The 12,533-nt window shown below is 38.1% G+C and overlaps 1 protein-coding gene across 1 annotated transcript in view; it reads right to left on the minus strand.

Moving 5' to 3' along the window:
• The window catches only part of LOC138175894 (coiled-coil domain-containing protein 146-like), a 245,301-nt gene that overhangs the window by 44,953 nt on the left and 187,815 nt on the right, over positions 1-12,533 (minus strand). The window contains exon 9 of the mRNA XM_069106545.1: positions 11,554-11,740. Coding sequence (XP_068962646.1) covers positions 11,554-11,740 — 187 coding nt within the window. The remainder of the gene's footprint in view (positions 1-11,553; positions 11,741-12,533) is intronic.

Consider the following 12,533-nt stretch of genomic DNA (forward strand, 5'->3'; position numbering starts at 1 on the left):
CTGTCAATCACTTATTATTTCCTTGTTCCTCTGATTGAATACAGACACTTGGTGGGGAGTGGGATACCTCTGATTTCAGGGAATCACTTTTTCTCCCCTTCCCAACTTGGAAAGCCCTTTATCTTTCCTCCAATTACATATCAGATTACCTAATCTTGTACCCTGATTTATATCCTGTTAGGTTGGTTTCCTTTTAAAGCATAAAAATCTGTGTCCCACTGTATTCAGGGTCCAGTTCCAAGCTGAGGAAGGCTACTCCCGGTTAGTTATGCAATTGGCATGCGTTGCTTAATAAATCAATATACTTGGAAGCTCAAACCTTTGTTTCCTCAGACAATCCACACGCATTTTATTTAGACATCTCTTATACACTAATTATTGTCTATTTTTTACTTCAAGTTATTTCTATACTTCTTATCTTCAATCAGATTGTAAGCTGTAGGAGGGCAGGAACCCTTCCTTATTTATTTTTGTGTTTCTTCCCCCAGGCTATATATGAAACACTTGAACATGTGTTGAATAGTTTCTAGATTGATATTTTGTATCATGCACTGTGACTATGTCTATATATGCTACTTGTAAATTTTCTGGTAGAAGCTATTTCAAACAATGAACTCTTTCACTAATACACTAATCTTTTACCCATGGATGACTTCCTTTGAGATCAATAAGAAAGTATCCAGACAACACATTTTGAAAAAAACCAAATTTTGGAAACATATCTATTATCAAAGCAATTCTATTTATGCCATTTGATTCTCAACTTCTATGGAAGTTATTTTCTTGTCTGGCCATTAAAAACACATTTCAACAGAAAAGTTTTATTTACAAACTATTATAATTACTGAAATAATTTGTTAGAGTTTATATCATGAACTTTATATTAAGAAGTTACTGTTTAGACAAATTTTCCTGAAGGATTAGCCTTCAGATACTTGGGATCTTGTGTAGTCTCTAGTTAAAGTACATCTATTTGTATTTTGGATAGTGCTTAGCATCTGTTGATAGAGTCCATAGTTGCCATGGAAGTTAACTAGGACAGTAACAGTGGTGGCAAGAACTCAGAAAATTTATAAGTAAAATACAGAGAAAGAGCTAAATCATACACTATAAAAATTTCCATGTTGAATGGTTCCGGCAATAAATTGGAATTCTGGTTGAGCTCAATATCCTGTCACCTAATTAGTGCTGCACCCCCGTTTTCCTAAACCATTTAGGGGTAGAGAGGAAGAGTGATTTAAATATTTGAAATGTTATTCTATGGATCTATTATACTCATCCTTGGGTAAAATGAGGAATATTGAGTTACAGGGAATTACTGTGAGTCACATTTTGGCTTAATAAAGTACAATATGAAAAGCCTGCCCTGGGCTCAATACATATGCTTTTGAGAATTCATGGAAATCAGAGTTATAGATCCAGAAGGGACATTAGAGATAATCTAGTCCAATCCTTCTTGTTTTAAATTGGTAGAGTCTGAGGCACTGAGAAATTTAGTTGGCTTGATGACAGTCACCCAGGAAAATTAGTGAGGAAGCAGGCACTAGAACCCAGGTGTCTCTCTTCACTGTCCTTTCCTTCACTTCTTCTTCCATCATAACGCAATCTCTAGCCTGGTTCAGAATAAGAAAATCACCAGGTGCCCACCATAAAGATGGTAACAAAAAGACTTACTATCATATAAGTATGTACTCCACGAAAGGTGGTTGTATTTTTCTTTCTTTTTTAAACTTATAAACTCAAAGCAGATGTTCAAATATACAAACAAAAAGACATAACATGAAATCATAAAGTTCCATTTAAAAAGTTAGAAATGTGGCAAGGACACCACTCTCCTTTGTGATATGGTTTTCCGTCTCTCTGAGTCATAGTTACTGGCTGGAGGGAAGGTGGGGGGCGGGGCAGGGAAGGGCCAGCTCTTGGTTCAAACCCTCCACCCCTGCTTTCCTTTGGTGATCTAGGGAGAAAGCTCAGAACCCATCCTACCCCCCAGGGTGAGCTGAATGGCCCAGCTCTGCTAATAAGGAATGGAAGGAGAAGTGGAAAGGAGAACTGATGAGAAGCAAAAGGAGTCCTTAGGAGTCCATGGAGGCAGCTAGGTGGCATAGTGGATATAGTACTGAGCTTGGAGTAGGAAGACTCCTCTTCCTGAGTTCCAATCTGGCCGCAGACACTTCCTAGCTGTGTGACCCTGGGCAAGTCACTTAACTTTGTTCACTTCAGTTCATCATCTGTAAAATGGGCTGGAGAAGGAAATGGCCAACACTCCAGTATCTTTGCCAAGAAAACCCAAATGAAGCCACAAAGAGTCAGACACATCTGAACAACAACAATAATGGGAACCCAAAGGCTTAGTGAGATTTGCTCATGGAGAAAGAGGCACAGCTGTCCAGATTGAGTAACACAAGAAATAACTGGGAACTACTCACCGTGAGTTGACATACAGTGGAAAAACAAACTAAAAATAGTTATTGACATTTACATAGCACTTCAAGGTTTGCAAACACTTCACACATGTTATTTCATTTGATCCTTACAACCATGTGAGAGAATGACTACAGGTGCTAGTATGTCCATTTTACAAATAATGAAACTGAAGGAGTGGTCAAATGAGTTGCCCACGGTCACACAGCTCCTTAGTGTCGGAGGTATGATTTGAACCCAGCTCTTCCCATATTCCACATCCAATGCCCTTTCCATTTTCCAAGAAAATGACGTGTGAGTGAGATGAAGCTGTGGGAGTGGCAGGAGGGGCTAAGAGGGAGAAGGAAGGCTGAAATAGGCCAGAGGCATTCTGTTCATCATTGTGAAGGAACTGACAGAAAGATGCTTCTTTAGGCCTTCTTGCTAAATCCAGCAGCCAGTGGAGAAGAGGCAAATGCCAAAGGTTATCCACAGAAGGAGTGAAGAGTGAGAAGAGCCTACAGCTGATAGGAAGCAGGGCCATGGTGGTCAGCTCAGAAATGGAAGGTGAGCTGAGAGTGGTGCGAGGGATCACATCTTGAGTTCAACAAATACTTAGTAAGTCTACTATGTAACAAGGCATGGTGGGAAGCTCTAGGGATAAAAGGGATAGAAATAATTCTTGGCCTCAGTTTGCATTCTACTGGAGAAATTCAACATACATAGAAGAATAAATGAAGGTGAACACTTTGAAAAAGGTGAGAGCTCTAATAACTTCCATCAAGGAAGTCTTCTCAGAGAAGAAATGCTTAAGCCAAATGAGCCTGAAGGGAAGATAAGGATTCGGAGAGACTCTGAGCAGGTCTGCTTGTGCAAATACGGGGGAGGGGGGGGAGGGGGGAGGCCCAGTAACACCTAGGAGATCAGATTGCTTGGAATGAGAAGGGAATACAATGAGATAAGAGGGAAAAGGTAGATTGGAAACAGGCCATAGTAGGCCTTAAACCAGGCTAAGGGGTTTGTATTTTATCTGAGAAGCAACAGGATACCACTGAAAGCTTTGGGGTAGCAGAGTGACCTGGTAGATTATTCTGGCAGCTGTATAGGGGATGAGCTAGGGAGAGCAGAGACTGAAAGCAGGGAGGTTAATTAGTGGGCCATTACAATAGTCCAAGAAGTAATGAATGAGGACTAGAATTAGATTAGTGACTTTGTAAGTGAAAACAAAGGAAAAAATGCAAGAGGTATTATGGAAGCAGAACTCACAAGACTTGACAACTGCATTAGTGTCGGGGTAGGGGAGAGGGTAGGAATTAAAGTTGACTCCAATGTAATGACCTAATAAATGGGAAGATGGTAATGTTCTAACAGAAATAGTAAGTTTGGAGAAGAATCGGGTTGAGGGAAGGGGGAAGAGAATAAGTTCCATTTTGGACATATTGAATTTGAGGTACTGATATCCAGGTAGAGATGTCTAGCATGATTTGAAAATGATATTCAGGGGAGAAAGCAGAATTAAATATATACAGATGGAGACTGGAACAGAGGAGAAGAGGTTGGGTGAAAATGTATAGAGATTTTTCGTGTGTGGAGTATAGGAGAGGAGTGAGTGATGTTGAATGGCCTCGATTTTCTCAGACAAGTAGGAGGGGAGACCATCTACCTCAGAGGTCTTTCATAAGTTCTCCATAGATTATTTACAAATATCTATTCTATGAAGCTTCCTCTAGACCTTAAAGAAAAAAAATCCTGGGTAGGAGTACAATTTTAATACATATTATTCCTTGTCAATTTGATATAACCAGTACATTTCTTTGATAATCTTTTATGTTACTTATTTTGTGCAATGAATCTTTCATAATAATCTTCTGGCTACTTACCCCTACCATGTGCCCCCTCGATTGACCTTTGGGACCCCCATTTTGGTTACATGGAGATTATGGCCATAAAGCATCATTGGGAGAATATTTTTGTTAATAGCTCAGTTTTAGTGTTGGGCAGCAACTTGAAATCATTAAAAGTGTTGCTGCTTTTAAAAATTTCAGTCCAGCCTACTCTTCCCCCAATGATTTATTTTTTTTTGTCCCAATTCTTGTTGAGTTTCAGTTGTTTTTCAAGGTATGTATGTTTTAACAGAGTAAATCAATGGACTGCCCATTCAATTGCATGTAGTAACTGAATTTTTCTTCCACTTGATTTTTCCTGCATCTGTTCTATTTTGAGTTACTGTATGTAGATTTCTTTAAAGAAGATCTGTAGTATTCTGGACCAACTTGAAGTAATGAGCACAAAATCATTTACAAAGAAAGGCATCATCTCTAGAATTTGGAGTCTTTTATTTGGAATTTGTGCTTCACATACTCTGTAAGAGTAGCTAAGACCTTTGGTGAACATATCCCTGTTTTATCTATTACTTCATAATGATAATCAGAGGTTGCTGGAAAAAGATAGCTCGGTGGTTGCATCTGTGATGAAATATTGTATGATTTCAACATAGCCATTAGACACAATGTGGTGAGGTACCCTTAAAATTGTATTTTTGTTGTGCTGAATTAAATGATTTTTTTTTTGGTAACCAATAAATGACGGCTGACACTATTTTTTTTGTCTTGTGTACATAGGATCTAGAACATGAATAGCACACAGTAGATTCTTAATATACATTTGTTGAAATGAAGAGGTGGTCTATTCAATAAAATCATTAGAGAAAGCCTGACTGTTCCTTTTTTATATTTTAAAAAAATTTTATGTTTATTTTTAATTTACAACATTCATTTTCACAAGACTTTGAGTTACAAATTTTCTCCCCTTCTTTCCCCTACCCACCACCCCAAAACAGTGCTCCCACTGAATACCCCCTCCCCCAATCTACTCTTTCCTATATCCTCCCCCATTCCCCTCCAACTTTTCTGTAGGGCAAGATGGATCTCTATACCCCAGTGCCTGTATATCATATTCCTAGTTGCATGTAAAATAATAATAATATTTTTTTTAAACATTTGATTTTAAAACTTTGAATTCCAGATTCTTTCTCTTCTTCCCTCATCACCCACCCTTACTGGGAAGATAAGCAATTCAATATAGGCTGTACATGTGTAGTTATGCAAGACATTTCCATAGTGAAATACTGACTATATTACCCTCCATCCTATCCCACCCCCGACTTGTTCTATTTTCTACTTTGACCCTGTCCTTTTTCAAAAGTGTGTGCTTCTAACTACCCCCTCCCCCCCCCCCAATTTGCCCTCCCTTCTATCATCCTCCCTTTTATCCCCTCTCCCCTACTTTCCTGTAGGGTAAGATACCCAGTTTAGTGTGTATGTTATTCCCTCCTTAAGCCAAATTCAATTAGAGTAAGGTTGACCCATTCCCTTTTGCCTTCCTGTTCTTCCCCTCCATTGTAACAGTTTCCCCTTGCCTCTTATATATGAGATAATTTACCCTATTCTGTCTCTCCCTATCTCCTCTCATTATATTCCTCTCTCACCTCTTAATTTTATTTTTAAAAAATATCATCCCTTCCTATTCAATTGATCATGTGCCTTCTGCCTATGTAAAACTGTACACATATATACACACTCTCACATATGTATTCATACGCACATATACCCTCCTATATAGACATATATATGTGCATACATACATATATATATATATATATATATATTTATATTCCCTTCAACTGTCCTCAAACTGAGAAAAGTTTCATAAGTTACTACTGTTTTTCCATGTAGGAATGTAAATAGTTCAACTTTGATAAGTTCCTTGTGATTTCTTTTCCATGTTTACCTTCTCATGCTTCTTGTATTTGAATGTCAAATTTTCTATTCAACTCTGTTTTTTTTTTTCATCAAGAATATTTGAAAGTCCTCTATTTCACTGAATGACCATATTTTCCCCTGAAACATTATACTCAGTTTCACTGGATGGATGTTCTTGGTTTTAATCCTAGTTCCTTTGACCTCCGGAATAACATATTCCAAGCCCTTGGATCCCTTAATGTAGAAGCTGCTTGATCTTGTGTTATCCTGATTGTGTTTCCACAATATCTGAATTGTTTCTTCTTGGCTGCTTGTAATATTTTCTCCTTGATCTGGGAACTTTAGAACCTGGCTATAATATTCCTAGGAGTTTTCTTTTGGGGATCTTTTTCAAGAGGCAATCAGTGAATTTCTTCAATTTCTATTTTGCCCTCTGGTTCTAAAACATCAGAGCAATTTTCCTTGAGAGAAGAATGATTCTTGAAGGATGATTTCTAGGTTCTTTTTTTGATCATGGCTTTCAGGTAGTCCTATAATTTTAAAATGATCTCTCCTGGATCTATTTTCCAGATTAGAGGTTTTTCCAATGAGATATTTCACACTGCCTTCTATTTTTTCATTTGTTTGGATATATTTTATAATGTCTTGATTTCTCATAAAGTCATTAGCTTCCATTTGCTCCAATCTAGCTCTGAAGGAATTATTCTCTTCAGTGAGCTTTTGAAATTCTTTTTCTATCTGGCAAATTTGGCTTTTTAAGGCATTCTTCTCCTCACTGGCTTTTTGAACCTCTTTTGCCATTTCAGTTAGTCTATTTTTAAGGTGTTATTTTCTTCAGTCAGGTTGTTGCCTTGCTTTTCATGATTTTCCTGCATCATTCTCATTTCTCTTCCCAATTTTTCCTCTACTTTGTTTACTTGATTTTCAAAATCCTTCTTGAGTTCCTCCATGGCTTGCAATTAATTCCTATTTTTCTTGGAAGATTTTGGTGCAGGAGTTCTGACTTTGTTGTCTTCCTCCTGTTCCATGCTTTTATACTTTTTGTCCCCATAAAAGGAATCTTAAGTTTTGATTGCTGTGCTTGCTTTGCTTGCTCATGTTGCCACTCAATTACTTGACTTTTGAGCTTTTTGCCACAGTAGAACTCTGCTTCCAGAGAGGAGAGCTTTGTCCCAAATTACTGGGGTTTTCACAGTTGCCAGAGCTATTAGTTGGGTGGCTTCTCTGCCGCCCTTACAAGCTCTGGCTCACCGGTCACGCACCCCAGGACCTGCACCCAAGACCGCAATCCAGATCTAAGCAGGTTAAAGCAAGAGCAATTACCCTCTAATTGGTTGATTGGCCCCCTAGAATTTGCAGGCAAGGCACTCTGAAGCAGCCACATGGAAGTAGCTGCACGGCTGTGGCACCTGCCACTTCTTGCCCAGAACAGGGGCCTAATCAAGCTCCATTCCCCCCAATTCCAACAGAGTTCCACGCTGACTTTTTACTTTGTCTTTGGCTTATGGATTGATAATTCTGGAAACTGCCACAGCTGCTGGTGATCCACTCTCCCTAAGTCCACTCTAGCCACTGCTGATCAGGGCTGTGCTGGTGCTAAAACTATGGGCTCACACCGGGCTGGGCTTGGCTCCTAGCACGCTGTGATGGACCCTTCTTGTCCACCTGCCTGGCTGTCTTCAGTGGGAGATTTGTTTCTCTCTGTCACTTTGTGAGTTCTGTAGCTCTAAAGTTTGTTTAGAGTCATAATTTATAGGTATTTGAGGTTGTTATGGGGGGAGCGCAGGGAGTTTTCCTGCTTCTACACTGCCATCTTGGCTCTGCCTCCCAGCTCATTTCTTTTTCATATTTTGATTAAAGATGTCCTTGATACATACATAGAACTATTTTTCATAAAACTATTCTCATTAATATTTTGTTAATCTGAGAAAGTAGGTATATGTTCCCTAGGTGTTAATGAGTTCTTAGGGGCAGTAAGGTGACACAGTGGACAGAGTTCTGGGCCTGAAATTAGGAGGACTAATATTTCTGTGTTCAAATCTGGCCTCAGACACTTGCTAGATGCATCACCCTGGGCAAGTCACTTAACCCTGTTTGCCTCAGTCCCTCATCTGTAAAACAGATTGGAGAAGGAAATGGCAAACCTCTCCAGTATCTCTGTCAAGAAAACCCCAAATGCAGTTACAAAGAGATGGACACACCTGACATTTCTGAACAACAATAGCTAGCACCATATGGAAGGAAATGATTTAAGTTTTTTAAAAAATATCTTCCCCTTGGGTATCTTGAAAACTGAGCCCTTAATGCCTTCAAAATTAGATCATCTCCAGCACAGATTCCTTCTATGTATACTTGGTCATGTCCAATGATTTTTCTTAACTTCATTTAAGGGCTATTCTACATCAATTCAATAAGTATTAAGTGCCTGCTATACTTTTCTGTCTTTAACATCTGGTTAAAATTGTGGTGTTAAGAGTCCACATGTACTGGTTCCATTAATGACAAGAAGAGATTAGTTTAGAAAAACTCTAAAATCTGTTTAATTTTGTATCTCTTTGTTCTCCTCCTGATATCAAGTTGTCCTTGAGATGAAATGGTTTTGTTGACTCTCAAACCCATTTTTATGAGGTTTTATTTTCCTCTCTTCTCCTTTTCTTTGCTTTATGACAGGATATCTTCTTCTGTAATGTTTTACACATAAACTTGCCTCCCAACTGCTGTTGTTCCTGCCTGACATGTCTCTGCTCCACCTGGAAATCAAGTGTTACCTGGCTGAGGTGGTTTATAGACTCTTTGTAATCCTCATTTTGACTGATTTCATTGTACTTCTCTAAGATGTTGATGATCAGAGTTAATGTCTTTGCCTTTTTGTCATCTTTTCAACAGCTTGTTCAAAGAAGTTCTAATTGCTGTAACTGAGCAAAATATATTCTCATCTTTATACTTTCCTCTAATTCACTGCTGTTTTTGGTCCTTGCTCTGACTCAATGATGGCATGAATACAAAGGTTCTAAAAAGATTACTATGATACTAACCAGCTATTTCCTCTCTTAAAACATAATCACTTTCATTTCTGTGATATTATTTGGTGAGCATGTCTATTATTTTCTGGCTCTCTTCTTGACATATAGTACATACGGACATGAAGCTACTGGGTGGCCTACAAGCTCTTTCTCTCTCATTTCTTAATGGTAAACCACATTTTCCAACATATAGATATCTGTACATGCATACATATATATATACTCACACACATATATATTATTTATCTTCTATCCTTCCTTATTAAAGTCATTTAAATTAAAATATATGTCCATTTAACTTAATTTTTCATAAAATTTATCTGTTTTATCCTTTGCAATAGATGTCAGCAAAATATTTCAGTTATCTTCATGGCAGTCTTTCTGTTTTTCCTCATCATTAGCACAGAAAAAGAGTATTTCACGAAATGGTATTTCTTGTTGCCTTTGGTGTGCAATGAAATCAGACTCCTCCAGTTCCTTAATTTTCCTCTCACAAAAGATACTACTTGCACTTTGCTATCATTTCCTTAGGTCTTCAGTTCCTCTAGAATGAAAGCTCCTTTGAGGGCAGGGACTATTTTTGTTGTCTTTGTATGCCCAACAATTATCTCAATTCCTAGTTTGCGTTTTTTTTCTCCCAGCCTGTCATTTCATCAGCTTTCAGAGCTTCTGGGAGGGAAACTCCCTCTACCAATGCTTATTGGAAACTGTTGCTTTGCTGAATAGGGTGAGGGAGGTGGGAAATGAGCATTTATTAAGCTCCTGCTATTTGCTAGTCACTGTGTTAAGCACTTTACAAACATTATCTCAGTTGAGTACTTGTTGAATCCTATTGAATTCACAACAAGAAAGTAAATATTGATGAGGTTCAACTCCTCCAGTAACATACCAGTTCACTGGTTGTTGGACAAAGCTCATATTTGGAGAAATAGCAGCTATATTAATTCTTAAACATGTCCTAAAAACTGTGTTATTACCATCTATCTCCTTTCCTGATTCTATGGCATCACCACTGTGGAAATGAAAGGTGCTACAGAGGAATGAGAACCATTTTATATTTTGATTTGTTTTGTCATTTGCCTTTGTCAAAGAATTCATTACCTAGTGGTCAAGTGGATGACCAGCTTCTTCACAGAACACTAGGCACATGTTGTTGCCTAGACTATATTTAACATTATTTTAGCTTGGCAGAATTTTTCAGAGATCGTGCTCCAGTGGTATAGCTTTTGACATCTTTGGGGTCACTTTCATGGCACTATGCAACCTTGAAGTAGTGTAAATCAATTTCTTTTTTTTCTATTTATATTCCATTTGTTCTTATTGTGTTATTATTATTTTTTTCTGGAAACAGTACTACAAATAGAATTATCTGAATTAGACATATGATTTTTCTCATCCATGATTTCACTTGATCTTCACAATAACCATGAATAGAAGGAAGGCAGGGCAAAGATTACTCTCTTCTCTTAACGGATGAGAAACCACAGTATTTTAAAAATCCCTGAAACACCTGAACCTTCTCATTCGCAAAACAAAACTGCCAAGTATGGAAGAGGATCTATTGCCTCCCAGCCAACAGTTTTCTTGTGTTAGAAGGCAGCATACAGGCTAGTGTTCAGTGGTACATGTGCCAGCTGGGGCATGCTTGCCAGTCCCCTATCTGTATCATTTACATCATTCCTTCTTCCAGTCTGTGCCAGTCAGCTTATAGATGCCCTTCTCCTAGTTCCTTCTGCTCTCTTCTCCCTCACTGCAACATTCACAGAATTCTCCATGACTTACAAAGTGCTTTCCTCACAACAGCCCTCTGGTATAGGTAACACAAATGTTATATTTGTTCTATAGATGAGGACATGAATCTTCCAAAGACTCTTTTGGCCATGGTCTAGGCTCCTGGAAATTGGCAGAGCCAGTTAATCAGTCAACAAGCATTTATTAAGCACTTACTCTGTGCCAAGCCTCAGACACTTACTGACTGTGTGACCCTGGGCAAGTCACTTTACCACTGTTTGCCTATTGCCTCATCTGCAAAACTAAGAGCTGGAGAAGGAAATGGCAAACCACTCCAGTATCTTTGCCGAGAAAACCCCCAGAGGGTTTGACAAAGGGTCAGACACAACTGAAATGACTAAACAAGAAAATTATTGTTAATAACCATTGCAGGGTAGTACAATTGATAGGATATCAATTGAAGATACTTCATTTTCAGCTTTCCTTTTCTCTGATCTCTTCTTTCTCTTTTGCCTCTTCCCTTCTTTATTGCTAGTTAAACAAATACACAAAACTCCTTCAACAAACTTACTAAAAAGTTTATTTTGTGATGTAATGCTGAACTCACACACCCAATCTTGATGAACAGCACATACCTCTAATAAGAGTCGCTGATGCAGTGTTTGAATTTGAGCCAGTGAATCCATGCTCACTTTCAAGAGCAGCTCCATCTTCTTTAAATTTCTGATGTCTCGATCTTTCTCTCTCTGCCTACGAATGACCTCATCATGGAAATTATGCTTGTCAATGAGGCAGTTTCGCAAGTTGAGCTCCACAATCCCTCTAGGGAAGGAAATTTAAAAAAAAAAAACAACAACCACCAACCAAACATTAGTTCTTCAGGGATTTCTGTTCCTTTGCTCTTACAGCTATTCATTGATACCCATCAGTTCATAGCATGTAGACATCTCCCACATAAATATATGGAGATACTCCCTCATAATCCCTGAATCACAGTAAACAGTATAACTGTAACTTAAAGGTTTGACTGCAGTTCATGTCAATATAACCTAAGAGTTAGTCCAAGATGATGACCTGAGGTAGAAACATCTGAATAGTCTGACACTTAATTGAAAATGGAAAAAAAAAATATATATATATATGCTGATATCAAGGAGATGGTTCTCACTGGAAAAAAATCTCAATTACTCTTGAAATAGCATTCATTGGTTTGGAAATTCCCTAAACAATGGCAAGTTCTAGTGTTCCAAATCAGGTGTGTAATTCATGAATTTTAAAGATATATTAATTTATGTTTTTTTTCTTTTGAGAACTGAATGTTATATAGTTTGATTATCTAGGAAAATAACAAGAATGAAAACATTCGGTATGTTCCAGTTAGCTTTCTTTAAAAAGAATTCATTCAAATGGTATACATAGCTTTCTAATTTGTAGAATTTATGTGAAGTTAATACTTTATTCTAAAAGAGGGAGAGGAGGAGTTCAGGGTTTGGGAAAGAGGAGTGAGAAATGGAGGGAGAGGCGAACAGAAGGAGGGAGAGGAGGAGAAAAGGCGGAAAAGAAAGGGTGGAGAGAGAGAGAGAGAGAGAGAGAGAGAGAGAGAGAGAGAGAGAGA

The sequence above is a fragment of the Petaurus breviceps genome, unplaced genomic scaffold (assembly GCF_028583685.1).
Source record: "Petaurus breviceps papuanus isolate PSGF00001 unplaced genomic scaffold, PetGlider_PUasm1.0 79, whole genome shotgun sequence".
In the NCBI taxonomy this organism is placed as follows: domain Eukaryota; kingdom Metazoa; phylum Chordata; class Mammalia; order Diprotodontia; family Petauridae; genus Petaurus; species Petaurus breviceps.